Below are 27,342 nucleotides of genomic sequence, written 5' to 3' on the forward strand. Positions count from 1 at the left end.
CATTTTTCAGAGCCCAGTTAGAAAGACAGACATATTTCTGAAATGTAATATCTAGGAAGACAGATACCAAGTACTAAAACGCATAACTGCATTTTGCGCAAACAATGTTTTTTTTATTGTACAGCAGATGGGTTACACCGCTTTCACTGACCTCAATATACAATCGAAATGTGGAAAGAAAATGTCAAATACATAAATTAACAAAATAATATTGTAGCCGTGGATCAGGTATTAGCAAATGGTTCAACAAACAAAACAAATAAACATGTACAGGTGGAGTTTCTTTAAACCCACGGCTCAGGACGGTGTGCCTGTCCATTAACGGTCTTTACCATCAAAACAGCATTTGATGTAAGCTCAAATTCTTCACATTTTCCATTAATTTGGACTCCGCAAACTTGTAGAACATATTTCCCTGAATGGCAGTCATCTACAAAAACTAGCAGGGCTCTCAAAGGAAGGAATACAGTGTCTGCAGTATGTCAGTGCTTCTACCATTCATGAATCATGCAGAAACTCACACCGCAGATCATTATTCTGCTGTGCCACCTGACAATGAAAGAGCCATGAATCAAAGACTATAAAAACTTAATCCAATTAACATGAACAGCAGGATGGAGAAAACATTATTTTTTCTGTGTAACTGCTGTAATAGGCTATGTCACAAAATGATCCAGTGTGTTGCTACATCACAAAATGATCCAGTGTGTTGCGACATCACAAAATGATCCCGTGTGTGGCTTTTAGTTAATACAGTGAGACGACAACCATCTCTTTCCTTCAAAAAAAAAAATATATGTGTAAACATCTCTCGCTCAACAACAAAAAACTACCCTCGGTGCCCCCAATGCAGTAATCCTGTAATTAGCCCTTCAGAAAATGTTTCAAACACAATGAATAAGATACTTCAAGAGAAGAGGTAAAAAAAATAATAATAATACGAAAAAAAGAAGAAAAAAAAACTGACTCTAGAGCCAAATGGCTCTTAACGAAGCCTTCACAGCCTTTGGTATGTGACTCCCCATGAAGGTCAATAACTTTTCAGTCTACCTTCCCTCCATGTTTAAACGTATAGGAGGAAAGGACCCTCCATTAGTTTCTGAACCTGTAGGAGATGGGCAGAAGCAGGTGGTTCTTCTTCATGGCTGCCACTTTGGCGTGCATGGGCTCGTCCAGGGCCTTGTAGCAGCGACGGGCGTAGTCCAGGAGCTTCTCCTTGGAAGACTCAAACTCGCCCACCTCGGCCACCTTCTCTGGGGCTACCAGCAGCAGCTCGGCGATGGGGGATGTGGAGGCCATAGTGTTGCGGTCCACCCGGTGGACCTGGAAGGCCTTGGACATGCTCCTCAGGCGCTGGTAGGTGAGGAGGATCTTCTGGTACCGGTGGAGCACACCATCAGGATCTTTCACTGAAGGAGAGGAGACATTTTAGTTAGCAGTTGATAGGAATTTCCCCCAAAAGTGTGATAACAAGGAAACAATTTTTTTCCAACATGCAATTGAATATTATTACACAGCAGACAAATGCACTGGGCATAGGAAATAACATAGAAATACACTGACTTGATTACCTCTTTGTCTTTCCTTGCCCCGAGTAATCCGGAAAACCCGTCTCATTTTCATTCTCGGCTCCCCACCATTCCTGGATCCCTTTTTCTTGGACATCTTCTCGTCCGATGAATCGTCGTCCTCTTCTACTTCCTCTTCCTCCATATAGCCGTCTTCCTCAAAGTACTTATCTTCTTCGATCACACGCACCTCCTGTTTTACTGGGGGGAGGGGGGGGGGCAGTGACAAGATGTATCCTCGTACACTTCAAGACACTAGATGACGGTTCACACTAAAGCCTGGCTTAAGCTGTATGACTCTCCCACTCCTAAAAAGCCATCCCACCCAAAAATCTATTCTGCTTCCCTCTCACCAGGTACTCTGCTGCTACATGTGTGAGGTTGGCTCTGGACGTGTTTCCGTAGCATTCCAGACCTGGTGGTCATGGGTGAAGGAGGAGGGCTTGGAGCTCTCTCTGGTGGAGGTTTCAGAGTAGTGTAGTTCAGACTAGTGTGTTGGGATTCGGGATAAACATCTAATAAAGAGGGGAGAGGATAATCGATTTTTAAACGAGTTCCAATTTTTTAAATGATTTTTTCCCGCTCTACCTCAATTTCACCTCTCTCCATGTATCAGCTTATATAGTTCTGTTTTCACTTGTATTGTTTCCAAACAGTGCACTAAATAGAAAGTGTGACCAGATAAGAAACAGTGCTTCAATTGAACGTACAGTCAAGTACTAACCCACTGGGCACACACTGTTGTTTCCACATTGTTCAATGAAATTACATTGAACCAACCTGGAATAGATGCTGAATTTACATCTGTGCCCAGTGGGAAGTCAGTAGAAAAGTGCTCCCCACCACCAACCCCCCAGTCTTTACGGTTGCTCTCCGGTGTCCTCATGGAGGAGACAAAGCGTTCCAGCTGGCAGCGCAGGAAGTTGCGTTCCTCCTCCAGGTCCTCGATGCGCTTCTGCAGCCACGAATTCTTCTCCAGGGACACACAAAGGTGGGTGCGCAGGTTGGTGATCAACATGAACGGGCTGTAGTGCGGAGGCATTTCAGAAGCCGACTCTGGAAGGGGGCAGTTCATTATTTGACTGTTTGATGCATTGGTCATACATGGGTAGGCCCTGAGAAGTTATTGACCACCTGACTTATGACACCATAATTACATGATTCATTTAGTTGATTAAGGTATCAAGAGGTGATTATGCAGGGCACTATTCATGAGGGATGGTAGTTTAATTACCTCCACCCTCCAGGTGAATGGAATTTCTATCCAATTAGTGACAATCAATAAACTGTAGATCACTTTGCTCGGGTTTGAGTAGCCCTGAACTATCTTATCTGACATGGTCATGATAGGAGAACACATTTATAAGGGGTTGCTTAACTTACTAATATTCTGTATGAGAGACTGGTAAAATGGTTAATACAGAAGCCTGGTTGTTACCCAACACCCCCCAAAAATATATATCTGTCTGACTGGTATTATGCCCAAATGTACCTTCCAAAATCTGCTCACTCTGGTTCAGATAGGCAGACCTGCCCTGGTTCTCCTCAAAGGGGAAGGAGACTTCATATTCATCCACAACATTATATAGACCTTTAGGGACCACAGTCAATGGTAGTGACACATGAGTGACAAATAAAAAATGTAATTTGATAAATATAACTGTTTAAATGGAAGTGCATTGAGTAAGCTAATTGAAGTCATTTTGTAAAATAACAATACAGCCTATTCGGAAGACGAAGACAAATGAAAGTACCTGTTGCATTCCTCGTGCTTGTCCGATCAGTCATCCTTCGTGGATTGAGTGCTGTTCTGCAAATCTGTAATACATATGGCAACATTGTAACATTATAATAAGCACCGTCGTGGATCATACGTCAAGAAGTGTTAAAACAGTCATTAGTCCGTCGAGACGGTGATGTCACCAGCTGTAAAACAATTAAGATACCCTCAATGCGATTTCGCCATATAAGTGGTATCTAGTAAGTTCACCTGCTCCGAAATTGAAATGTAGCTAATCAATGTAGAATGCAATACGAATACAGGTAAAAACAACTGATGTTTTAGCATGAAATGTCAGCGAATGGTTTGTATTAGTTGTTACCCCGTTCTTCAAACGAGCCGCAAGTTAATAAGCAAGTTAATAACCATCCGCTTCCCATCAGGTGAAATGGGGTGAATTCGACAGCTTTTCTAATCGAGCCACGTGCGTAATTACTGCGCAGGGGGTGTAACGCTTCGGACTTCCTCTTCGATGGCAATTGAGAATGTATAATAATTATAGTGAAACAAACCTACTTCATCGTGTCTTCAAATAACCCGCATCAACTACTGCATTTGCATCTTATAGCCTACCATGATAATAATTTCATACATTTTTTTTGCATACTGTATGTGGGAGGAGCTCAGGTGAGATTGTGGGAGGGGATAAATTCGTTTTTGAGAAAACACACAAAAATATTAAAGATGGGTTCAAATTCGACAATTCCGGGAGAATACAAAACTTGGCCAGGTAGACAATTATTTTTTCTAATAAATAATGACATTAAAAGTTGTCGGAGTCGACATCAGTGTCACCTGGGCAAATTAAAAATAAACGTGTAAAACATGACAAAGCGCAACTAAACGTCAGTCTACCGACTATCAAAAGCATGTTTATCAATATATTCTTCCTAGCCTTACTATTTTCTTTGTTGCTTTGGAGTGAAAATGTCATTACTTTGGATATGCTGAGATTATAAAATAGTACCTCCCCACAGGGCACAGTTTTGATTTCCATTTGGTTTGAGCTGTCAACTAACAAGAATTCAACGTGAATTCAACCAACAATTTCACCCTGTCGTTGGATTTATTTTAAAAGTTGGGTGAAAAAATATGAGATTCTCTTACTTTGATTACATTTTGCAATTCTAAACAGTGTTCCAGGTTGATTCAACGTCATTACATATACTTTTTGGTTTGAAATGAAGTGGAAACAACGTTGATTAATCCAGTTTTTGCCCTGTGGATTCCTGTTTATACCATACAAACATTGTGTTTACATTTTTGTTACCTAATACCAATCACTTTTATTTCCCACTCATGTAGATGATAAATTATATTTAGCTTTTCATATTCCCTAGTATTTATTTATTTATTTTTGTCAGATTTCTGATACCCTCACTCATTCAGGTGTGACCATGGGGCTCTGTGATGGCCTGTCCCACTGTAAATGGACTTGTGCTGATGGACTTGCTGGGTGGCGCCGCCTTGCTGGTGGGAGTCTTTGTCCCTCTGGATATCAAAGGCAGAGACTTTGGGGATCTCCTGGTGTACACAGGGGCACTGTTCATGCTCATGTCTCTGGGTGCTGGGGTACAGCGGCAACGTTGACGGCCTTGCCTCCAGCAAAGAGCTGGGCCACATTGGCACCACTGTGGACCGACTGGCCCGCACCCTCAGCCGCAAGATGCATATCCATCACCCCAGGGAACCTTAGGGCTGTGGCTGTCCATAAAAACAGGTAAGTTACTCATCGGGACTTAAATAATGGGTTATAGGCCCAAACATATTCTAAATTATAAATACAGTATAGGACTTATCTGTCAAAGAGACAGCATGATTCCCTGTTAAAATAAAGGTTAAATAAAATAAATACATGCCAAGACATACTAATTGTGATGCATCTACTCTGCAACATGTAAAATAATGACATGCAATTGATCTGTAACCTCTCGCTCTGCCTGCCACTTCTTTCAATAGGCTTTCCATCTTCACGTTGGTGGGTGGATGCCAGACATGGATCAATTACCCCCAATGTCCCCTCACATTGAACCACTTCAATATTTCTTGTTCTAGTGCAGTATTTTACATTTTCTTCTGAGACTTGAGTCCAGCTGTATTAGTGTTTGATGGGTAATAATAGCCGTGTTTTATGCCAAAGGGTTGACTGCACTCACCTAACATGTAATGTCCCCTGTGTAGGGGTGGCAGAGGTAGTCCAGTGGTTATAGCATTGGACTTGTAACTGAAAGGTTGCCAGATCAAATCCCTGAGCTAAAGGTACAAATCTGTCGTTCTGCCCTTGAACAAGGCAGTTAACCCACTGTTCCTAGGCTGTCATTGAAAATAAGAATTGGTTCTTAACTGACTCGCCGAGTTAAATAAAGGTAAAATATTACAAACTAGTAATGTCAAAACATTTCTTTAATTAATAATGCAATTGCTCATCTGTTACATGGATGCTATTAGTGAATGTGATTTGAAATCTCTTGTGTGGTCTAATAGTCAATCTTTTTCATAGAATTATTTTGCAAATGTATGTTTTCTTGTGTGAACAGCCTATTCGGGCTCTTTCAATTTTGGAAATGTTTCTAGGTGTACTAGTAATGTAAACAATTTAGATGGTATTGAAATATTGATTGCTTGTCACAAACTGTGATCCATTGTGCTTTACATTTCAAGTAGACACTTCCAGCAGTTGCAGTATTTTCAGTCTCTCTGACCACTCCAGCTTGTTTTGCTCTTGGGACAGTTTCTACAGTGAACTATAGATGGAGACAAACAGATTTATTCTCAGGTCCCCACAAGGAGAGTATGTACATTATGTACCAGTAGACCTGTTTGGACTGACACTCTTATTCAACCAAATCACACAGCATACATTTAAACACACTTAAGACCTTACATACATACACACAATGCATATTCCATCGCAGAGATACACCAATGCAAGTATGTACGGTGACTATTGTGCCTACTACTTTGTGTAGATAAATATTCATAATTGTACTCTATTTTGTAGGTGATGTGTATGATCACAATTCAATATGAAAATAAGAGCAAATGGGAGCTTTTTTAACTACTTAAACAAAACATCATTAGCTTTATATTGAGAGGGCTCAAATTAAGTTTAATGCTATCTAATTCAGAGGATACCGTCAATCAACTCATATTCTGTAAACCTGGCAAGAAGTACTTAGTACAATCATACTAAAAACAACAGGCTTAGTAGAAGGCATGGGCTCTCCTGGAAGAAGAGAAAATAGATTTGTCCTGTCAAATTTAGATTTAAAAAAAAACTTGTAGTCTATAAGAGGGTAACTCTGGTCCTGGAGGGCCAGCCGCAGTGTGTGCAGAGTTTTGTTCTAGCTCAGAATCAACACCTGATTTAATTAATTAATGATGGTCTTCAATTTAATCATGGCCTAAAATGAAGATCATGATTAGTCTAATCCGGTACTGGATTAGCTGGTAGCTGGAACAAAAGCCTGCAGTCTGTGGACCGCCGGGAGCAGAGTTAACCTGCCTAATATAGCCTGTCCTGCCCGTGATTGTTTGTTCCATGTTCCATTGTTGTGATCTAATTGCCAGCTCTTTTCATACTCTTCACTGTATTTATCATGGCATGTATCTGACATACAGACAGATGGATGGCATGGTCATTAGATCGCTTTGGCACCGCTCCGTCCTGGCATAAACTATCACTTTAACCTCTCCTCCCTCTGTCTCTTCGTCAATCAAAAGATCCCTTCGTTAGCACGGTCGGCCCTCCACCCACTAGGCCTAAACCTCAATTTAGAGCGAAGGATAGATTGTATTCGGTCTTGGGGCAGCAGCTTTACTGGCTCAGAGAGTTGAGGGGGCTGTTGAAACACTTAAACAGAAGTATAGTTCCAGCCCAGGGACACACACACACACACACACACACACACACACACACACACACACACACACACACACACACACACACACACACACACACACACACACACACACACACACACACACTCTTTAAAATAGGAATGGATGGACAAAACAAGTGGGGGTGAATGTGTGTCAGGCCAGGGAGATCACAATGGATAAGGTGTGTGTGGAGAAAGTGGAATGTGAGGACTAGACTATAGCTGAAGAGTGGCACTATGCCATCCTGTTTTAAGAGGATCTGGAGCTATGCCTCTGTCAGTAGGTGTTCTGGCCATCTGAACTTTTAAGTAGTTTGATTTAATTCACAGGTTAATTGGGGGACTGATGTAAACACATATGTCTTGGCGCCAGTCTTTCCAGAGGTCTCTCTTGATTTGGTTGAGAAAATTGAATCAATGTTAAAGGTATTTCAGTATCTGGCATCATTTAAATTAAATTCAAACAACTTCATTTCCCCCCTTTGGACAATTCTAGAAGTGATATGGTGGGGCTTCACACATACAGCGCATTCAGAAAGTATTCAGACCCCTTGACTTTTTCCACATTTTGTTACATTACAGCCTTATTCTGAAATGTATTAAATATTTTTCCCCCTCATCAATCTACACACAATACCCCATATCACATTAACATAAGTATTCAGACGCTTTAATTTGTTGAAGCCTCTGGCTGGGCCACTCAAGGACATTCAGAGACTTGTCCCGAAGCCACTCCTGTGTTGTCTTGGCTGTGTGCTTAGGTTCGTTGTCCTGTTGGAAGATCAACCTTCACCCCAGTCTGAGATCCTGAGCACTCTGGAGCAGGTTTTCATCAAGGATCTCTCTGTACTTTGCTCTGTTCATCTTTCCCTCCATCCTGACTAGTCTTCAAGTCCCTGCCGGTGAAAAACATCCCGACAGCATGATGCTGCCACCACTATGCTTCACCGTAAGGATGGTGCCAGGTTTCATCCAGATGTGATGCTTGGTATTCAAACCAAATAGTTCAATATTGGTTTCATCAGACCAAATAATCTTGTTCCTCATGGTCTGAGAGTCTTTAGGTGCCTTTTGGCAAACTCCAAGTGGTCTGTCATGTGCCTTTTACTGAGGAGTGGCTTCGGTCTGGCCACTCTACAATAAAGGCCTGATTGGTGGAGAGCTGCAGAGATAGTTGTCCTTCTGGAAGGTTCTCCCATCTCCACAGAGAAACTCTGGAGCTCTGTCAGAGTGACCATTGGGTTCTTGGTCACCTCCCTGACCAAGGCCCTTCTCCCCGATTGCTGTTTGGCAAGTCGGCCAGCTCTAGAAAGAGTCTTGGTGGTCCCAATCTTCTTCCATTTAAGAATGATGGAGGCCACTGTGTTCTTGGGGACCTTCAAAGTTGCAGACATTTTTTGGTACCCTCCCCAAATCTGTGCCTTGACACAATCCTGTCTCAGAGCTCTACGGATAATTTGTTCGACCTCATGGCTTGGTTTTTGCTCTGACATGCACTGTCAACTGTGAGACCTTTTAGAGACAGGTGTGTGCCTTTCCAAATCAATTTTGAGTCTCATGGAAAAGGGTCTGAATACTTATGTAAATAAGTTATTTTTGTTTTTTATTTTTAATAGATTTTTTCAACATTCAATTTGTCATTATGGAGAATTGTGTGTAGATTGATGAGGAAAATATATATTTGATCAATTTTAGAATAAGGCTGTAATGTAACAAAATGTGGAAAAAGTGAAGGGGTCTGAATACTTTCCGAATTCACTGTAAAACAAACAAGCACATAGACAATAAATGGAGAAGAAACATAATCAGTATCCTCGATGCTATCTTTTATTGGTGTGCCCTTGAGCAAGGCACTTAACCCCTAAAACTTCACCAGAAGTGCATCATAGAGGTATGTATTATACTACATATATACCTCTTTTGCTGTAAGAATGTTTGTATTCATTTGATCAATGAAATTATGTTCACTGTGTGAAACACAAAATAAATTGAACAAATTTAGATTCAGACACACTTTGGCTACATTTAATGACATTTTGCCAATAATTGGGCAAAAGATCGGAATTGGGATGCCTGAGTAAACACATCCTTCCTGGCTTAGATTCCACACACAGTGTTAAAATTAGTACTTTCTAACGTTCATAGGCCCATCTTTTTCAGTGTTGATAAATGAAAACCCATTCACAGTGTTGCGTCCCTATAATACATTGACTGGGGGTGTCGAAAATTAACATTGTGCCAGTCAATTAAGCAATAACACTAAGCATTACAGGTGGGGTAAGGAAATGGCCAGAGAAAACAAGGGAGAAGGAGAAAACGGGTTAACCAAATCAATAAAAACTTGGCCGCTCAAGAGGGCAATACTACAAAGCAGGATCAACTAGTTAGCCAGCTAACCTTGATAAACAACTAGAAATAACTATTGTTTTTCTGGTTCATTATAATTAGGTATGTGTTTCTGGTTGTTGAGTCAATTAGACCATACCCATTTCAAGCTCATCTTTTTTTTTTAAATATCTAACAAGTTATTTCAGAAAATGTACGCAAGTTAGCTTGCTAACTTATTGATCCTGGATTGTAGTAAACCCCTCAGGTCCTAGTGATAAACAAAAGTAGACAAGATGTGGTGAAACCTCTGGCTATCAAGACCCATCCTTCTTTTATGTACAGCTTGTAGGTTGTCAACCAGTGACCGTCATTATACTTAATACCAACTCCAACGAAATTAGGGAAGTAATTAGCACTCTACCAACAAATATAATGCACATTTTCTTCCAGGCAGTTTCACCTGAGTAGGTGATGGGCTACAGCTTACAGGTCAGGTAAACACACTTAAGACCCCTGGACCAAAGACAGAGGGGTCAATCATCACTAACTCGGCTTAGTTCTGTGAGACCCAAGGACCTGAACGTTTAGCCCTTTCTAATTAGTAGAGAAGAATAGGTTACCTGTGTGTTGTCAGACCACACTTTACTATTCTGTCTGTCTCTGTCTCGATAGCGGTTAAGTGTACATGATGGAAAGAGGGGGTTTATGAAAATCTTAAATAGTAACAGGAGCTCAACAAAAATAAGATCTATATCAACAAAGGAATCTTTGTTCACTGTTATGCTGCTCCCAAATCTGGTGATTTAATAAAGCTAATATGATGATTTAATAAAACTAACGTGGTCATTTACCTCAAAGGTGATTTGAATAAAGCTTGACGGTTTATTAAATAACCACATCCTGGCAACAAAGAAACATTGAGCAGACATGACATTTTTCTTGATATTACTGTACATAGTTTGACCAAATCCTCTAAGTGGGATCCCAACTGATTAAAGCACCTAAACCTAAAAGACGGACCTACAGTTGGCTATCTAGGAACTGCCAACCATGTGTTGAGAAATGGTTGCATGGCCCCTCTACACTAACCTCAGCTGATATCTGTGAAAACAGCTCATATCTGTAAGACAATTTTTGTTGTTTTCTTATTCAACTCAAGTGTTGACGACGGACAAGTCTTACTGATGGTGTTGAAGGTAAAGCTACAGACAATACCTACACAGCAGTCTACAGTATGGGGATAAAATGCTCATTGCAATAGGTTTAAAATAATGTAATTGTTTAAAGTTGTTTGTACTTGTTAAGAAAGGGCAATACAAACATAAAGACATATTAAGACATTACATAGACATTGTGTAACCGATGTGAAATGGCTAGTTAGTTAGCGGGGGTGCGCGCGAATAGCGTTTCGATCGGTGACGTCACTCGCTCTGAGACCCTGACCTAGTGGTTCCCCTTGCTCTGCAAGGGCCGTGGCTTTTGTGGAGCAATGGGTAACGATGCTTCGAGGGTGACTGTTGATGTGTGCAGAGGGTCCCCGGTTCAAACCCAGGTTGGGGCGAGGCGAGGGACGGAAGCTGCTTTACTGTTACAATTGCATGAAATATATTGTGTGTGTGTTAATGTGTAGACATGGATTGATGGAGAAACAAAAATGTGCAGATTAGAAGTTCATTTGGGTGTGTTCGGGGCTCAGCACCTTAACAATCCTGTATAATTGACTTAGCCCAGACGGCAGGTGTAGCAGGTTCCCCTTTTCTCTCTGTTGACCATATGAGTAAATCCAAACTAGCCTTAAACTAAGCCTCTGTATTGACATTGAGGGGGTTAAGGTTTAAGGTTGTGTGAGGTTGATTCTGGTCATCAAGTATCATATGGTTGTACTACTTGTTGAGCTACTTGGTGATTGACAGAGATGGGGGAGGGGCCGTGGTTAGGGTCTCAGGCAGTATGGAGGAGGGATAAGCCTCAAGCTCTGTTTTAGCTTCTAAGATGTAGTACTTGTCCCCTGAATAGATCCTCTGACATTTCTACACACAAACCTTTTACCCAGAAATGGGCGATGCTTATATCAAGGGCTCTCAGCCATAGGATAATTAAACACTTTATAACATGAGCTAACTAAGCCAAAAAATGTAATGTTCAATCCAAAAAATCTTGACTTTCCATTAGACAAAGAAAATGTTAACACCGAAAATCCCAAAATTAATTGCATTGGTGCCCCTGTCCTGCTGTTGAGACTCAGGTAGCATCGTTGTGACCTGGAGGCAGGTGTAATTTGTTTTGCCTCAGCGATAGTGTCAATGTCCCTGCGGTGCAGATTCATTCTGGCACTGATACCACTCCACTGCAGCGTCTGACCGTATTCACCGGACCCATAGTCAGCTCTCCATCACTTAGGTAACCAGTTGTATACTGAGGAAGGCCAGAATTAATGAGCGGTAAACAATTAAACATGACCTAGCACTGAGGTTAAACTAAAAGTGTGTAGGAGGGAGGGAGGGAGGGATAAACAGTGTCTTAAAGACTTAAAGACACATCTCGTTGTGTCCTGGGCTGCAGGTCATGATGTACGTAACACTCACTGTGCAATTATCTCCCATGCTGTCTGAAAGTAAATGTGTCAATTGTTCAGACATGCAAAGGATGTTGAATACTAAAATCGTGAATAATGTTTAAGGCCAAATGAAAATGTACACACCACATACTGTATTTTGCTGGGGTTAGTGGTGGTTTACATTCAGTACCAGTCAAAAGTTTGGACACACCTACTTATTCCAAGGTTTTTCTTTATTTTGACCATTTTTACATTGTAGAATAATAGTGAATACATCAAAACTATGAAATAACACATATGGAATCATGTAGTAACCAAAAAAGTGTTAAACAAATCAAAATATATTTCATATTTGAGATTCTTCAAAGTAGCCACCCTTTGCCTTGATAAGAGCTTTGCACACTTTTGTCATTCTCTCAAACAGCTTCATGAGGAAGTCACCTGGAATGCATTTCAATTAACAGGTGTGCCTTGTTAAAAGTACATTTGTGGAATTTCTTTCCTTCTTAATGTGTTTGAGCCAATCAGCTGTATTGTGACAAGGTAGGGGTGGTATACAAAAGACAGCCCTATTTGTCCAGTTTATGGCAAGAACAGCTCAAATAAGCAAAGAGAATTGAGAGTCCATCATTACTTTAAGACATGAAGGTCAGTCAATCCGGAAAATGTAACAAACTTTGAAAGTTTCTTCAAGTGCAGTCGCAAAAACCATCAAGCGCTATGATGAAACTGGCTCTCATGAGGACCGCCACAGGAAAGGAAGACCCAGAGTTACCTCTGCTGCAGAGGATAAGTTCATTAGATTTAACTGCACCTCAGACTGCAGCCCAAATAAATGCTTCACAGAGTTCAAGTAACAGACACATCTCAACATCAACTGTTCAGAGGACACTTTGTGAATCAGGCCTTCATGGTCGAATTGCTGCAAAGAAACCACTACTAAAGGACACCAATAATAAGAAGAGACTTGATTGGTTTTGCACTTAGTGGGACTACAATTTGCTTTTCAACAGGACAATGACCCAACACACCTCCAGGCTGTGTAAGGGCTATTTGAGGCTTCAGGCTGTGTAAGGGCTATTTACTACACGATTCCATATGTGTTATTTCATAGTTTTGATGTCTTCACTGTTATTCTACAATGTAGAAAATAGTAAAGAATAAAGAAAAACCCTTGAATGAGTAGGTGTGACCAAACTTTTCACTGGTACTGTATATTAAAAAAGCCTAAAACCTTTTCAACAAACCAAGTCTGTGTGAACTGTAAATGAGAACAAGCTGCTGCTGATTTTCCAGTTGGCACCAGTCCTTAGGCTCTAATCTTCTTTAAGCTCCATGTTTACAGTTGACATGTGATTTAGTGGTTTTTGTACCACCATTCTTGTCTCCAAAATGTTATTTTGATTGCTTACAAGCCATGGGAACACAATGAGATTTAATCAAAACTAAGGCTCAGGTGGGAAGCATATTTATAAATGGTCGATACTAACATTTGAAATCCCTCGAAACCAACATATTTTCCCTGAGCGAAAATATTTTAAAATGTGCATGTCAATGGTATATGATTATTTCATACATTTACATTGTTCAGGAAAGAATGTGGTGTGTGTTTTTGACAACGCTTTCGGAGCGATATGTTTTCTTTATCCTTACCTGTAAAGATTACAACTTGATTGTTTCAAAGTACAACCATCAATGTTCCACAGTAATCTCTCGTTTAAAATGTTCCCATATAAACTTAATCAGGCCTGGGATATGGTTTTGTGAGAAGATTAAAAAGAACAAGATTGGGATGTTCTAAGGATCTGTTCTCACTGCAGTGATCTGGTGTTTATAGTTGATGTGGGGTGAGAGAATGTCCATGGCATCCTTTCACAAACACTTTACAACAGCAAGCCGCTTGTATTGAGCGTATTTCCAGAAGTGAATGTGGATTAAATGCTTCCATGTTTTTTGACGCAGTCGGCACGATTTGTTTCACATTTGTCAGTAACTCTCCCATGTTTCAGAATAACTGATAGCAGCCTCAAATAGATGCCTGTCCATTTTAATAGCTGGGCATCGGCACCCATTTCAGCAACAAACAAAAAAACTGTTTCAAATTAACAACATGTCTAAATGAATTGTTTACGAGATTACCATAGACACAGCTCTGATATTCCCATGGTCATATGCATTAAAAACATTTTTACAAAATGCTGTCATTGTTGCTAGCCATCGCGCTACCAAAAATAAAATACCGGTATCGTATGCCAACTACGATACAAGTCTTTATGACATTTACCTCATAAAATCTCTTCTCTTTTTAAAGTAGAAAGAAACTTGGTCAAAATTGTTGAAACTACTTTACTCAGAATTTGCCACTGTTTTTGAAGGATAAGGATTATTGTGCTTTTCAATTTGTTACTTTGACTTAATATTACCCTCTGAAACTTTATAGAAGTGCAAACGCTTCGACTGAAAGTTTTGCTGAACTACTGTTTTCTCTGTCTGTTGGAGCATGGTTCTAGCATTTAAAGTCTCACTCGTTTAATGTGCAATCTTTTCTTTTGATAAGATTTTGACTTTATGAAAGATTTGTCATGAACTTTATATTTCATTAGCTTCAAGCTTCATTAGATAAAAATGTCTCTAACAGTTCTTAGAGAGCTGTGGTGTATGGGAAGGCAAAATCAAATCTGTCTATCAGATGATTATTTGTCTTTGTGTTTGATTGTGTTATTTGTGTTACCCCCCCTCTGTTTTTGTAAATAATTTGTTTTCAGTTTTGATTCTAAATAATTATTGTGAGATAAAGCATTTCACTTCAAGAAAAGTTATTGTAACGGTTGATACATGATTCAAATAAGTTGCTATTTTCTGATTGGAAATGTCAACATTACATTTAAAATCGATCCATACAACATATAAACTCTTGCCAAATACATTCCGTACAGTATTGTCATACTACTTACATTGCTATTCATATAGGCTACTGTTGCATAATTCCTATCCTTCTGTTTTTATTTACATTCTCTGTAATTTACTACATACACTACATGACCAAAGTATGTGGACACCTACTTGTTGAACTTCTCATTCCTTGTTCGGTTTAAGGTGATACACAGGTTACATTACTCACAACTGCATCAAATATTCCCAGAATTCCTATCGGACCTTGCAGTCATAGCAGATAATATTCACATTTTTGGTGACTTTAATATTCACATGGAAAAGTCCACAGACCCACTCCAAAAGGCTTTCGGAGCCATCATCGACTCAGTGGGTTTTGACCAACATGTCTCCGGACCTACTCACTGCCACAGTCATACTCTGGACCTAGTTTTGTCCCATGGAATAAATGTTGTGGATCTTAATATTTTTCCTCATAATCTTGGACTATCGGACCACCATTTTATTACGTTTGCAAACGCAACAAATAATCTGCTCAGACCCCAACCAAGGAGCATCAAAAGTCATGCTGTAAATTCTCAGACAACCCAAAGATTCCTTGATGCCCTTCCAGACTCCCTCTGCCTACCCAAGGAAGTCAGAGGACAAAAACCAGTTAACCACCTAACTGAGGAACTCAATTTAACCTTGCACAAGACCCTAGATGCAGTTGCACCCCTAAAAACATTTGTCATAAGAAACTAGCTCCCTGGTATACAGAAAATACCCGAGCTCTGAAGCAAGCTTCCAGAATATTGGAACGAAAATGGCGCCACACCAAACTGGAAGTCTTCCAACTGGCTTGGAAAGTGTCACGACTTCCGCCGAAGACGGCTCCTCTCCTTGTTCGGTCGACGTCACCGGCTTTCTAGCCATCGCCGCTCTATTTTTCATGTATCCATTTGTTTTGTCTTGTTCCCTGCACACCTGGTTTTCATTCACCAATTAACTCATATGCATTTATTCCTCTGTTCCCCATCATGTCTTTGTGTTGGATTGTTTGTTGTTACGTGTTTTGTATGTTGTGGATATTTTTACGCGCTATACTTTCGTCTATGTTACTTGTTTTGGGCACAATTTATGTTATTTTTGTGCGTTCAGCCCTCAATGCTGCTCAATCATCCTATTTTTCCAACCTAATTGAGGAAAATAAGAACAATCCGAAATGTATTTTTGATACTGTCGCAAAGCTAACTAAAAAGCAGCATTCCCCAAGAGAGGATGGCTTTAACTTCTAGGTTAGACTACTGCAATGTTTTACTTTCCTTGCTACCCGGATAAAGCACTAAATAAACTTCAGTTAGTGCTAAATACAGCTGCTAGAATCCTAACTAAAACCAAAAACTTTGACGAGAACCAAAAAATCCCTACACTGGCTTCCTGTTAAGACAAGGGCTGATTTCAAGGTTTAACTGCTAACCTACAAAGCATCACATGGGCTTGCTTCTACCTATCTTTCCGATTTGGTCCTGCCGTACATACCTACACGTACGCTACGGTCACAAGACGCAGGCCTCCTAATTGTCCCTAGAAGCAAACAGCTGGAGGCAGGGCTTTCTCCTATAGAGCTCCATTTTTATGGAATGTTCTGCCTACCCATGTGAGAGACGCAGACTCGGTCTCAACCTTTAAGTCTTTACTGAAGACTCATCTCTTCAGTAGGTCATATGATTGAGTGTAGTCTGGCCCAGGAGTGTGAAGGTGAACGGAAAGGCACTGGAGCAACGGACCACCCTTGCTGTCTCTGCCTGGCCGGTTCCCTTCTCTCCACTGGGATTCTCTGCCTCAAACCCTATTACAGGGGCTGAGTCACTGGCTTACTGGTGATTTTCTTTGCCATTCCTAGGAGAGGTGCTTCACTTGAGTGGGTTGAGTCACTGACGTGGTCTTCCTGTCTGGGTTTGCGCCCCCCCTTGGGTTGTGCTGTGGTGGAGATCTTTGTGGGCTATACTCGGCCTTGTCTCAGGATGGTAAGTTGGTGGTTGAAGATATCCCTCTAGTGGTGTGGGGGCTGTGCTTTGGCAAAGTGGGTGGGGTTATATCCTGCCTGTTTGGCCCCGTCCGGGGGTATCATCGGATGGGGCCACAGTTTCTCCTGACCCCTCCTGTCTCAGCCTCCAGTATTTATGCTGCAGTAGTTTATGTGTTGGGGGGGGCTAGGGTCAGTCTGTTATATTTGGAGTATTTCTCCTGTCTTATCTGGTGTCCTGTGTGAATTTTAGTATGCTCTCTCTAATTCTTTCTTTCTTTCTCTCTCTCTCGGAGGAGGACCTGAGCCCTAGGACCATGCCTCAGGACTACCTGGCATGATGACTCCTATTTGTCCCCAGTCCACCTGGCTGTGCTGCTGCTTCAGTTTCAACTGTTCTGCCTGTGTCTATGGAACCCTGACCTGTTCACTGTGATTACTATTATTTGACCATGCTGGTCATTTATGAACATATTGGCCATTTACTGTTATAATCTTCACCCGGCACAGCCAGAAGAGACTGGCCACCCCTCATAGCCTGGTTCCTCTCTAGGTTTCTTCCTAGGGTTTGGCCTTTCTAGGGAGTCTTTCCTAGCCACCGTGCTTCTACACCTGCATTGCTTGCTGTTTGGGGTTTTAGGCTGTTTTTCTGTACAGCACTTTGATATATCAGCTGATGTAAGAAGGGCTATATAAATACATTCACGATTGAAATTTGATGATTGTTTGGTTCAGTTGATGGGAATAACCAGGAAGGGAAGGCTGTCTCCTTTGTCATCTATTAGCCAAAAGGCTCATATTGCAATTTTGGAAATTGGAAACTGTACCTAGGGAAAGGAAAGGGAAAGGGAGATAACTAGTCAGTTGTCCAACAATGTATTCAACTGAAATTTGTCTACCCCTGTGAATCAGAGAGGTGCGGGGGGCTGCGTTAATCAACAACCACGTCTTCGGCGCCTGGGGAAATCGACCTAAATTTGCCATCCCATTCAACACTACAATGAATGTCAATGTTTGTTTCTCTTGTCTTCTTTATTTATTGGAAAATAATAAACATATAAAAAAAAAACATCTCATTCCAAAATCATGGGCATTAATATGGAGTTGGTCCCCCCCGTGGACTTGCGTCCATTCAGCCACAAGAGCATTAGTGAGGTCGGGCACTGATGTTGGGTGATTAGGCCTGGCTCGCATTCATCCTATAGGTGTTGATGGGGTTGAGGTCAGGGCTCTGTGCAGGCTAGTCAAGTTCTTCTACACCGATCTCGACATACCATTTCTTTATGGACCTCGCTTTGTGCACGGGGCATTGTCATGCTGAAACAGGAAAGGGCCTAACCTAAATTGTTTCCACAAAGTTGGAAGCACAGAATCAACTATAATGTCAGCAATCTCTCTCGCATTAAGATTTCCCTTCACTGGAACTAAGGAGCCAAGCCGAACCATGCAGACCATTATTCCTCCTCCACCAAACTGTACAGTTGGCATTCTGCATTGGGGCAGCTAGCGTTCAAACCCAGATTCGTCCGTCCGACTGCCAGGTGGTGAAGTGTGATTCATCACTCCAGAGAACACGTTTCCTTTGCTCCAGAGTCCAATGGCGGCAAGCTTTACACCACACCACACCAACGCTTGGCATTGCGCATTGTGATCTTAGACTTGTGTGCAGCTGCTCAGCCATGGAAACCCATTTAATGAAGCTCCTGACGGAACAGTTATTGTGCTGACGTTGCTTCCAGAGGCAGTTTGGAACTCGGTAGTGAGTATTGAAACCGAGGACAGATTATTATATACGCGCTGCGTGCTTCAAACACTCGCTGGTCCCATTCTGTATACTTGTGCGGCCTACCACTGGTGCTCCTAGATGTTTCTACTTCACAAAAACACCACTTACATTTGACTGGGGCAGCAATTTGACTTGTTGGAAAGGTGGCATCCTATGACGGTGCCATGTTGAAAGTCTCTGAGTTCCTCAGTAAGGCCGTTCTACTGCCAATATTTGAATATGGAGATTGCATGGCTGTGTGCTCAATTTTATACACCTGTCAGCAACAGGTGGGACTGAAATAGCCAAATCCACTAATTGAAGGGGGTGTCCTTTTGTGTATATATGAATATCCCTACAGACTTAGACGACTGTCACACACATCAATCCATCCATCCTTCCCTTCTCGCTCTCTGCCCTTGTTCCTCTGACTGGGGAGATTATTGACATAATCTTCTGTCAAGCATCTGTTAACTTCCGAAGCTCCCTGTATTTTTATGTCATCTTTGCATCACTGTCTGTTTAACTACAAGATCACTTCATCTCTTTCTGGACATCAACCGGTGATATTGAGAGAGTTGTCCCAACCGATAATGCCCAGGATTCATCCAGTTTAATTAGAACTGGCATGACAAGAGACTCAGAAAATCCCAATACTAAGTAATTGACATGAGACAGTTTCACTTTAACCACTTTTATTCACAATGTCACCACAGTTACTATCAATATCAGGATAGTAATAACAGGGTTACCATCAATACAATAAAAATAATATACATGTTAAATGTGGCCAATGCCAGGCATTTCTTAGCGATTGTCTCTATTGATCTCTTCCCAGACAATACATGTCAATCTCTGTGTGTGGTTTTAGAGCTTTATCTACTCATATTTAATTTGTGGGTTGAGGTACTGAAATCAAGCACAGTCCATTTCACAGTTCAATCCAAAACATGTAAAAAATAAAAGACAAAAAGAAGTTCCAGGTGGCTAGAACCTCTTTTTAACCTCTACCTCCTCCCTTCCTTCAGCACCTCCCACAGTCCTCTCCCTCCATCTCCTCCCTATCCAGGGCATCCTCAATCTCATCCATCTCTCTCTCGCAGTCCTCACACCCCTTTGTCCCACAGCCACCAGCCACCATCACCAGCCCTCTGTGATCTGGAACCCCAGGACCGGGGTCGATCATCGCCCCCTGCTTGCAGTGCTGGAGCAGGCTGCTGACTGAGCAGGCGCCCCCGGCTGCCTGCAACACCTCGTCATACGAGGGGGCCTGGATGGCCGCCCGGGCCTCCTCCAGACGAACGCGGGTGCGGTGCTTCATCTCTATCAGCGTCTTGGTGTAGGAGTTGAGGGTGAAGACGGCCGCTGCCATGCAGCAGCTGAAGGAGATCCAGGCTAGACTGAGGGTAAGAGAGAGAAAGGATGGTAGGGCCGTAGTGGTCATTGGTTATGAATAGGCTGTAAATATGGCCTAGAAGTTTAAAATATGCTGATATCTGGTCCAGAATGAATGGATCCCTTGATAAAGATAAGCAAAAAACACAGTATAAAATAAACAATACAAATACTGTGCTATATTGTATGCTCACTTTTTTGTATTATTATATTTTTTTATACTAATACAGTTGCTCAGAATTTTGTTAGTTTGTCTAAGAAGTAATGGATAATAAAAAAATATTGGATCCCAATAATTTATTATTGGATAATCCAATTATTGGATTATTGTTTTCAATACTCCAGTACCCTCCCCTTGCGTGGATAAGGTCTTTTTAATAATAATGTTTTATGAAATTGGAGAACACATTGGGAGGGATCTTAAACCATTCCTCCATACAGATATATTTCCAGATCCTTGATATCCTTATTCTGCTTCCCTCTTCAATTTAAACCACAGGTTTTCAATAGAGTTCAAATCCTGAGACAGGTGGCCATTGCAAAATATAGATTTTGTGGTCAATGAACCATTTCTTTGTAGATTTGGACCTCTATCTTTTTGAGATTTGTACTAGTTGATAAACACAAATCGCTTTCTCTGAGAAATTGTAATAGTATCAAATAATACAATTATAAAAATAAAATAGCAAATAGTTCTTTGCGCATCTTTATGAAGGTATCCAATAATTCCGGACTCCACAGTTTTCAATTGGACTGTGGTTAGAAAATACTTAGGCTAATGGTTGGAGACAGTGCCTAGGTAAACAAACCAATCATGGATTGTAGAATCTCCATGTCCAAAGACTGCTTTCAGGGTAAGGGAACAAAATAAGCAATTTTGTAAATTTGGGTGAACTATGCCGAAGGGAATACTTACACAAATGACCAGCCGTAGTCCCAGGTCTGTGGCCTCCAATCTTTTGGCCCAATGCTCACAGTCATCTGGAACACTGTGGTGTACATCATATGAGCCACCATCCCCATCAGACCTGAGAGAGCAAGAAAGGAAGAGTGATTTATTTTCTGACAATCTCTTAATTTATTTGACCAACATCGAATAACCAATGCTTTAACCTTGTGAATATTTCTACAGAATGCTCAACAGCCTTGGTATAGATCATTGTGGTGATAAGAGACATTTCCGCTCGTCGTGACCATCTCACCTGAAAGGACAGTGCATATTGCGGCAAAGGCGTTGATCTTGAGAGCGTACATCTCCTTATGGGCACAGACACACAGCACCTCCACCCACATGAGGAGAAAGCCCATGGCCAACAGGCCTATGTACGCAAACTCTGATACTACTGACAGCCACAGCACCCCTGTGAATGAGTGAGTGAGTGAGAAATAGATTGAGGAAGAGAGCGACAGAAAGAGAGAGAGGGAAAATTAAGATTGGAGAGAGGTAGAGCGAGAAAACGTTGGCATACAGTGCTTATTTGACTTGACGAACCTCAATTTAAATGGCGACGTATTAGCTTCACCTATATCTACTTTCAATGAACACAAACCTTGTGTCTCTCCTGGAGTCAATTCAATGAAGCTCCGGCATTTCTCCTCTGTAAGACAAACACAATGCGATTAGCAACAAATACAACTTAAGTCAGTATATTCACTTGTACTGTATCTTTTAGGGCCTTGTCAAGGAAATGGACATACTGATATAATTTAGATCCCTTGAGCGTCTGTTGTGAGATCTTAAAATAAGTGCTCCAATTGGCATGGGTAATCAGAGGGGGCCACTTTCTGGAGTAGAATAATCCAGATGTTCTCTATCTAGAGTCAAGACAAAAGCTCTAACTCTCCCCTCTCTACAGAGATTTTGCAAATTAGTCCTAAGGCGACATGCCAAGACATTACATTGAGTTTTCCTTCACTGACTCGAGCTTACATTGCCAACATTAAAGATGATTCAATTATTAACAAAGCACCCGCTTGTGATTATTTACTTCTAAAATAGCCTTGGTTGATTAGGGCCTATCCCAGATCAGTGAATGCGTATGGTGTTACAGCAACCAGTCTTGCAGAGATCGATTGACAGTGGAACAGCAACACAGCCACATTCAAAGATACAATGGCAATTGCTGATAGATATATCAACATTCTAGTAACTAGTGTCCAGTCATTATTGGGGTTCCACAAGTCAACGTCCTAGGTCCGACTCTATTGTAAGACTTTACTCAATCAAGGTTCTGTAGATCAACAGCCTAAAACAAGAGCCGTCTCCTGTTTTATTCACTTTTCCAACAAAGTTCTCCGTGTCAAGCAATTACTGGCTAAGGCTAGAGATTAATTTACATTTTAGTCATTTAGGAGATGCTCTTATCCAGAGTGACTTACTTAGTGCATTCATTCATTATAGCTAGGTGAGACAACCACATAATCACAGTCATAGCAAGTACATTCATTGAGGAGATTGGATCTTACAGTGCAAGAACCAGGCATCATTAGGCTCTTGGGATGAAGGCTACTTAACCCCCCTATCTATAAAAAGGTAAAGCATACTTAAACAATGGCCTGGATAAAGACCCAATGCTCACCCTCGTTGTGTGCCTCGCAGGACAACCAGAAACCTGTGTGGAAGTAGCGCAGCATGTATTTATCCTCGCCTGTCTCCCAGATGTAGTGCACTGCGTTGGCGAGGGCCTTTTTCTGAAGCCTCGCCTGCTCTTCCTTTTCCAGGGGTGACAAGGTGATGTTGTTTGACGGCTTCTTAGGGTCCAGAGTGGGAGTCTCTGAGGAAAAGAGAGAGTAAGAGGGTCATTGGGACAGGAACGGTTGGACAGTTTCAGGCAAAATATATGCATCTAGTCTACACACCGTACTACTGTAATTTCTCTCTACAATAAACTCCAGAAACACACATCTTCAAACCATTTTTCACAAAGGCATTTCAAGACCATAATTGAATATTCTTCAGGGACAGAGATAAAAAGTGCCCATGAGTCCATAAACCACCCCCTGGTGTCAACGGAATGAAGGGGCAACAATCTACATCAAAATCCGTATGAAATCGTTTTTTTTACATAATCTACCTTATGTAGAAAATTGAATATTCCATGGCAATAGGCTTAGACAACAATGTAATCCAGATATTCAACAAAGAGAGATTACATACATTGGGCTTTGTCAACAAACCTTTGTGTGCCTTCTCTGAAAAGCAACAATTCTCAGTGTCATGATTCATGTTCAGGGATTGGTTCAACATGGGTGAGTCCATAAGTACAAAGCAAGGGAAACAAATCATTATTTAGGTACCGGGCTCCACATTCATTCTTGCACAGGTGAATTATTTCCCTACCTGTGGTGTAGGGCTGGCTGTTGTTCTGGCCGCAGTTCTTCAACTTGACCGGGGAGAGGCAGAGGGGCTTGGCAACCTTGTGGGTCCCCTCGCACCAGTACGAGGTGCAGAAGGCCAGGATAGACAATGCCAGGGCCAGTGAGGTCAGGGACAGGGAGAGCAGGGAGCGGTTGCATCGTGACATGTTCTCCAGCATGGTGGCTTATGAGTGTGGGACAGGGGCCACTGCTAAGAGAAAAAGTGGCCCTCCGATGGAGAGACAGAGGTCGGTGGAGAGACGGGGTGTCTCAAGAGGAGCTTGAGACAAATTATGGTGAAACAGGGTGACGGGGGCTGGTTAGAGGACGGGTACAGGATTGGCAGATGAGAGATCAGCTAGAGTGAGGGCAGTGATGACGATGAGGAGGGAACCGGTGGGGGGACTCAATGATAAGGCAGAATGAGGGAAATGGAATGGAGCGATATAGAGTAGAGAAAGGGGGATTGACAAAAGGATGGTATGGCAGAGTGGGATATGGCAGAGTGGGATTAGGAAACTGTGAGAAAATTATGGGATGGAAGAAGATGAAGAAGAGGGCAATAGAGCGGAGGATTTATTCACCGAGACAGACGGATTGGATGAGGGCGAGCTAGCCTCTGTCACCTTCAATTAGTCCTTTCGATATTCCTCCACACTTCACACGCTGATCCAGCTGTGGTCCCGCAATAACAACTTGAATAATTTGCAAATCAAAGCAGTCATTGAACCGAGGCAATCAGGCAGAGAGCTTTTGATTTGGCAAGAAAAATATATATAATTAATTTCTTACATTTTACGTCCATATGCTACATCTCATTATTTCCAGTATATGACATGGGTTTATTGTGTGTTCATTGGTATACAGTTGGGTCCTGGAAGACAAAACACTTACATTTTACCTCGTTTTATAGAACCACTAATTATTTTCTCCTGTCTCCTTTCTTTTCCTCAGGCAACATTCTGCTCTTCTCCTGCATCTCAGCTTTCTCAGGAAGATTGTGCTTTGATATAATGATTTGTCTACCTCTCTGTAGACCCGTAATCCTCATTCATCTGTGTTAATCTCCCTGTACAAAATCAATCTGTTTAATCCCACACTCGTAACGTCTGTCCAACCACCTATAGAGCAAGACAAAATAATTTGGATTAGTATCGGGAGGAGTAATTAAGGGGACACAATCTACAGAAAGCACCGTTCTTGATGTAATCTCCTTTATGTAGAAACATTTCATATCACATGGCAATAGGCTTAGACAACAATGTAATCCATATAGTCAGCAAAATTTGAGATGACATATTGTATATACATTGGACTATGTGGATTACGTAAACAGACCATCAGCATCATCATTTCATCGTCACAACAATCTTTATCATCACAATCTTTTGCATCACAATCGTCATCCTATCATCGTCATCATATCCTGTAATCACAATCATTATCATTGTCACAATCACAATCTTCTGCATCGTCACTCATCATACTATGCGGATGGTTTAGTGTACTGGTCTGGGCTGCGTTCAGTACGATTTACGTTCTGGAACGTTCAATTGAACAGAAAAGGCTACTGAACGACCAGTTGAAAAACAAGGAGGGGTTGGGAGATGGTGAATGCAGTCAGCATGGCCACTGCCATTTAAACACGTCACACATTGCTTCAAAGCACACCCACCAAACAGGAGCAAACATAACTCAAACTTTGTTCAAGAACGTTTTGGGGAAGCGTGTTGTTCCGAACAAACCGTTCAGCAACGTAGCAAACGTTCAAGCGAACTAAACGCACCTCTGAGGTCTGTCTTGACTCCATGAATGATTATTGGATACTTTAGCGCAGGGATCATCAACTAGACTCAGCCGCGGGCCGATTTGTTCTTGAGCAGATGGTCAGGGGGCCGGAACACAATCACAAATAATTTGTAGACTGCAAATTGACCGCAAAAAGCCCAAACAGATACAGTATAATACTTGCATAAAGCAAATCATTTCAACCTTGCTTACCATCACATGTTTCTCTATTATGCGTGGGAATACTTTGAACAGATTTCTTATTTAAAAATCACTTGGATCTTATTTCCTGGTGTTTTTACTGTATTTAATGCTCGACAATGAAACAAAAAAACGAATGTTATTTGATTTTTTTGCTTAGAAAACTTGGGGGACAAATTCTGTCCGCGAACCTTGCTTTAGGGAATAATCATTGAAATATTAATCCATCTGTGTTGAGAGGGTCTTTATGTAAAATAGCAATCTGACAAAGATAGCAGAATCACAGATGTTTGTGTATTTCTATTTAATCTGGCGACATCTGCATCAATTACCACTATACACTCTTTGAAAAAAGGTGCCATCTATAACCTAATGGTTATTCGGCTATACCCATAGGAGAACCCATTTTGGTTCCAGGTAGAACCCTTTTGGGTTCCATGTAGAGCCCTGGACTCTGAATAAGAGCATATGTTACATGTAAATGTTTTATAAAAAGACCACAGCCAAATAACCTTTTTGGAACCCTTTTTTCGAAGAGAGTAAAGCTGTGTTGTTGCCAGATTGGGTTGTCAATTGCGGCACAAAATAATGACAGAGATTATTCCTCATTACAGTAAAAACAGGAGTTAATCAGACTCGGGTATTCAATTTATCCCATCACGACACCAAAATATTTCAACAATTAGAATTACCTTTAAACATTGTAAATTTCTCCCAAAGGTATTAAATTACAAGCTCTTAATTTTCCAAATCTGTAAGCGTTTCAACAAAACGTTTGTTGCAAACTGTCAATCAATATCTCCTTCCTAAGAGTCTTATCCATATTAACTCCAGATACTCTGGCAAAAAAATGTTTTTATACTTTACTCGAAACCGGAAAATATTTGCAGCAGTCTAGGAACCGCATCATTTTAATGCGAAAACCAAAGAAAATCTCCTATCCCCATTGTCCAGCAATATGATTAAATATGACACAGCCACACAATCACACACGCAGTTTCATTTCCTGTAATAGCTGTGCCTAGATTTGAGTTCATATGGCCATACCGGTTGTATTTTCTCTGTGCTGCATATCGCCGGGCTTTCCATTGAGTCCTTGTCCCCCCATACGGTTGTACAATACATGCATGAAAGTTACCGAACGGATGTTTGTGAATGAAGCAAAAAAAAACATACCATATAAGGCCTTCAGAGACATCGACTCTCTGTCCTCTACCAGATTAACTTTCTTCACCTTTTCTCACTCTCTCTCTCTCTCTCTCTTCCTCACACTTCTGCCTATCTTGGGCGAGTTTCTATCACAAACCCACCCAGATTTCACTTAATCCTCACACACCCATCTGTTACTTTCTCTCCCTTTGCTCCCTATATCTATCTGTCATCAATCGTCACATTCTCTCGCTCTCTTTCCCACAATTTCTTACGCTCCACTTTAAGCAAATCCATGATTCTACTTTGTAGTTCACTACATAATGATTAAGGGTCATGTGTTGTTCTATACTGTTTATCTGTTCGCCTCCGGGGAATCCCCATTTTGACCCGGATGACGAGTCACCGCCCCGCTTTCCAAAAGTCATGCCCTACTCTGAATGAGGAGTGGAATTAGAGAATGTACAGTATGTGCGCCGCTCACCCCCTCGCTTTCATCCCGTCATTTGGAGTGTTCAAGTTATGTAGTACACTCAACACTGATCCACCCAATCTCCCTTCGACCCAGCAATCTCTACTCCGTTTAGATCAATCCCCTTCAAACAGCTGTTCCTCAAATTATGTCCACAAATCACTTTGAATCATCACGATTTTGGCGAGGAGCTGAAAGAGT

General features: G+C 41.4%; 2 protein-coding genes across 3 annotated transcripts; both read right to left on the reverse strand.

Moving 5' to 3' along the window:
* Positions 1–97: 97 nt before the first annotated feature.
* On the reverse strand, positions 98–5,020 carry LOC135549313 (coiled-coil domain-containing protein 106-like). Its single transcript, XM_064979320.1, has 7 exons — positions 4,925–5,020; positions 4,773–4,872; positions 3,061–3,159; positions 2,433–2,624; positions 1,922–2,083; positions 1,572–1,769; positions 98–1,409 (listed from the first exon to the last, which is right to left on the reverse strand). The coding sequence occupies exons 1-7, from the start codon at positions 5,018–5,020 to the stop codon at positions 1,093–1,095; spliced, it is 1,164 nt and encodes a 387-aa protein (XP_064835392.1). The 3' UTR covers positions 98–1,092.
* Positions 5,021–19,457: 14,437 nt separating this feature from the next.
* Positions 19,458–26,990, reverse strand: LOC135550019 (germ cell-specific gene 1-like protein). Of its 2 annotated transcripts, XM_064980449.1 has the most exons (8): positions 26,697–26,990; positions 24,426–24,652; positions 23,515–24,281; positions 22,754–22,948; positions 21,725–21,772; positions 21,377–21,535; positions 21,091–21,202; positions 19,458–20,179 (listed from the first exon to the last, which is right to left on the reverse strand). In XM_064980449.1, exons 3-8 carry the CDS (start codon positions 23,708–23,710, stop codon positions 19,804–19,806), a joined length of 1,086 nt encoding a protein of 361 aa, XP_064836521.1. In that variant the 5' UTR covers positions 23,711–24,281; positions 24,426–24,652; positions 26,697–26,990; the 3' UTR covers positions 19,458–19,803. The 2 variants fall into 2 exon arrangements, with proteins under 2 accessions (XP_064836521.1, XP_064836520.1); XM_064980448.1 differs by having other exon boundaries at positions 23,515–24,652; positions 26,568–26,990.
* Between the last annotated feature and the right edge of the window lie 352 nt (positions 26,991–27,342).

The sequence above is a fragment of the Oncorhynchus masou genome, chromosome 12 (genome assembly GCF_036934945.1).
Source record: "Oncorhynchus masou masou isolate Uvic2021 chromosome 12, UVic_Omas_1.1, whole genome shotgun sequence".
NCBI classification, from domain to species: domain Eukaryota; kingdom Metazoa; phylum Chordata; class Actinopteri; order Salmoniformes; family Salmonidae; genus Oncorhynchus; species Oncorhynchus masou.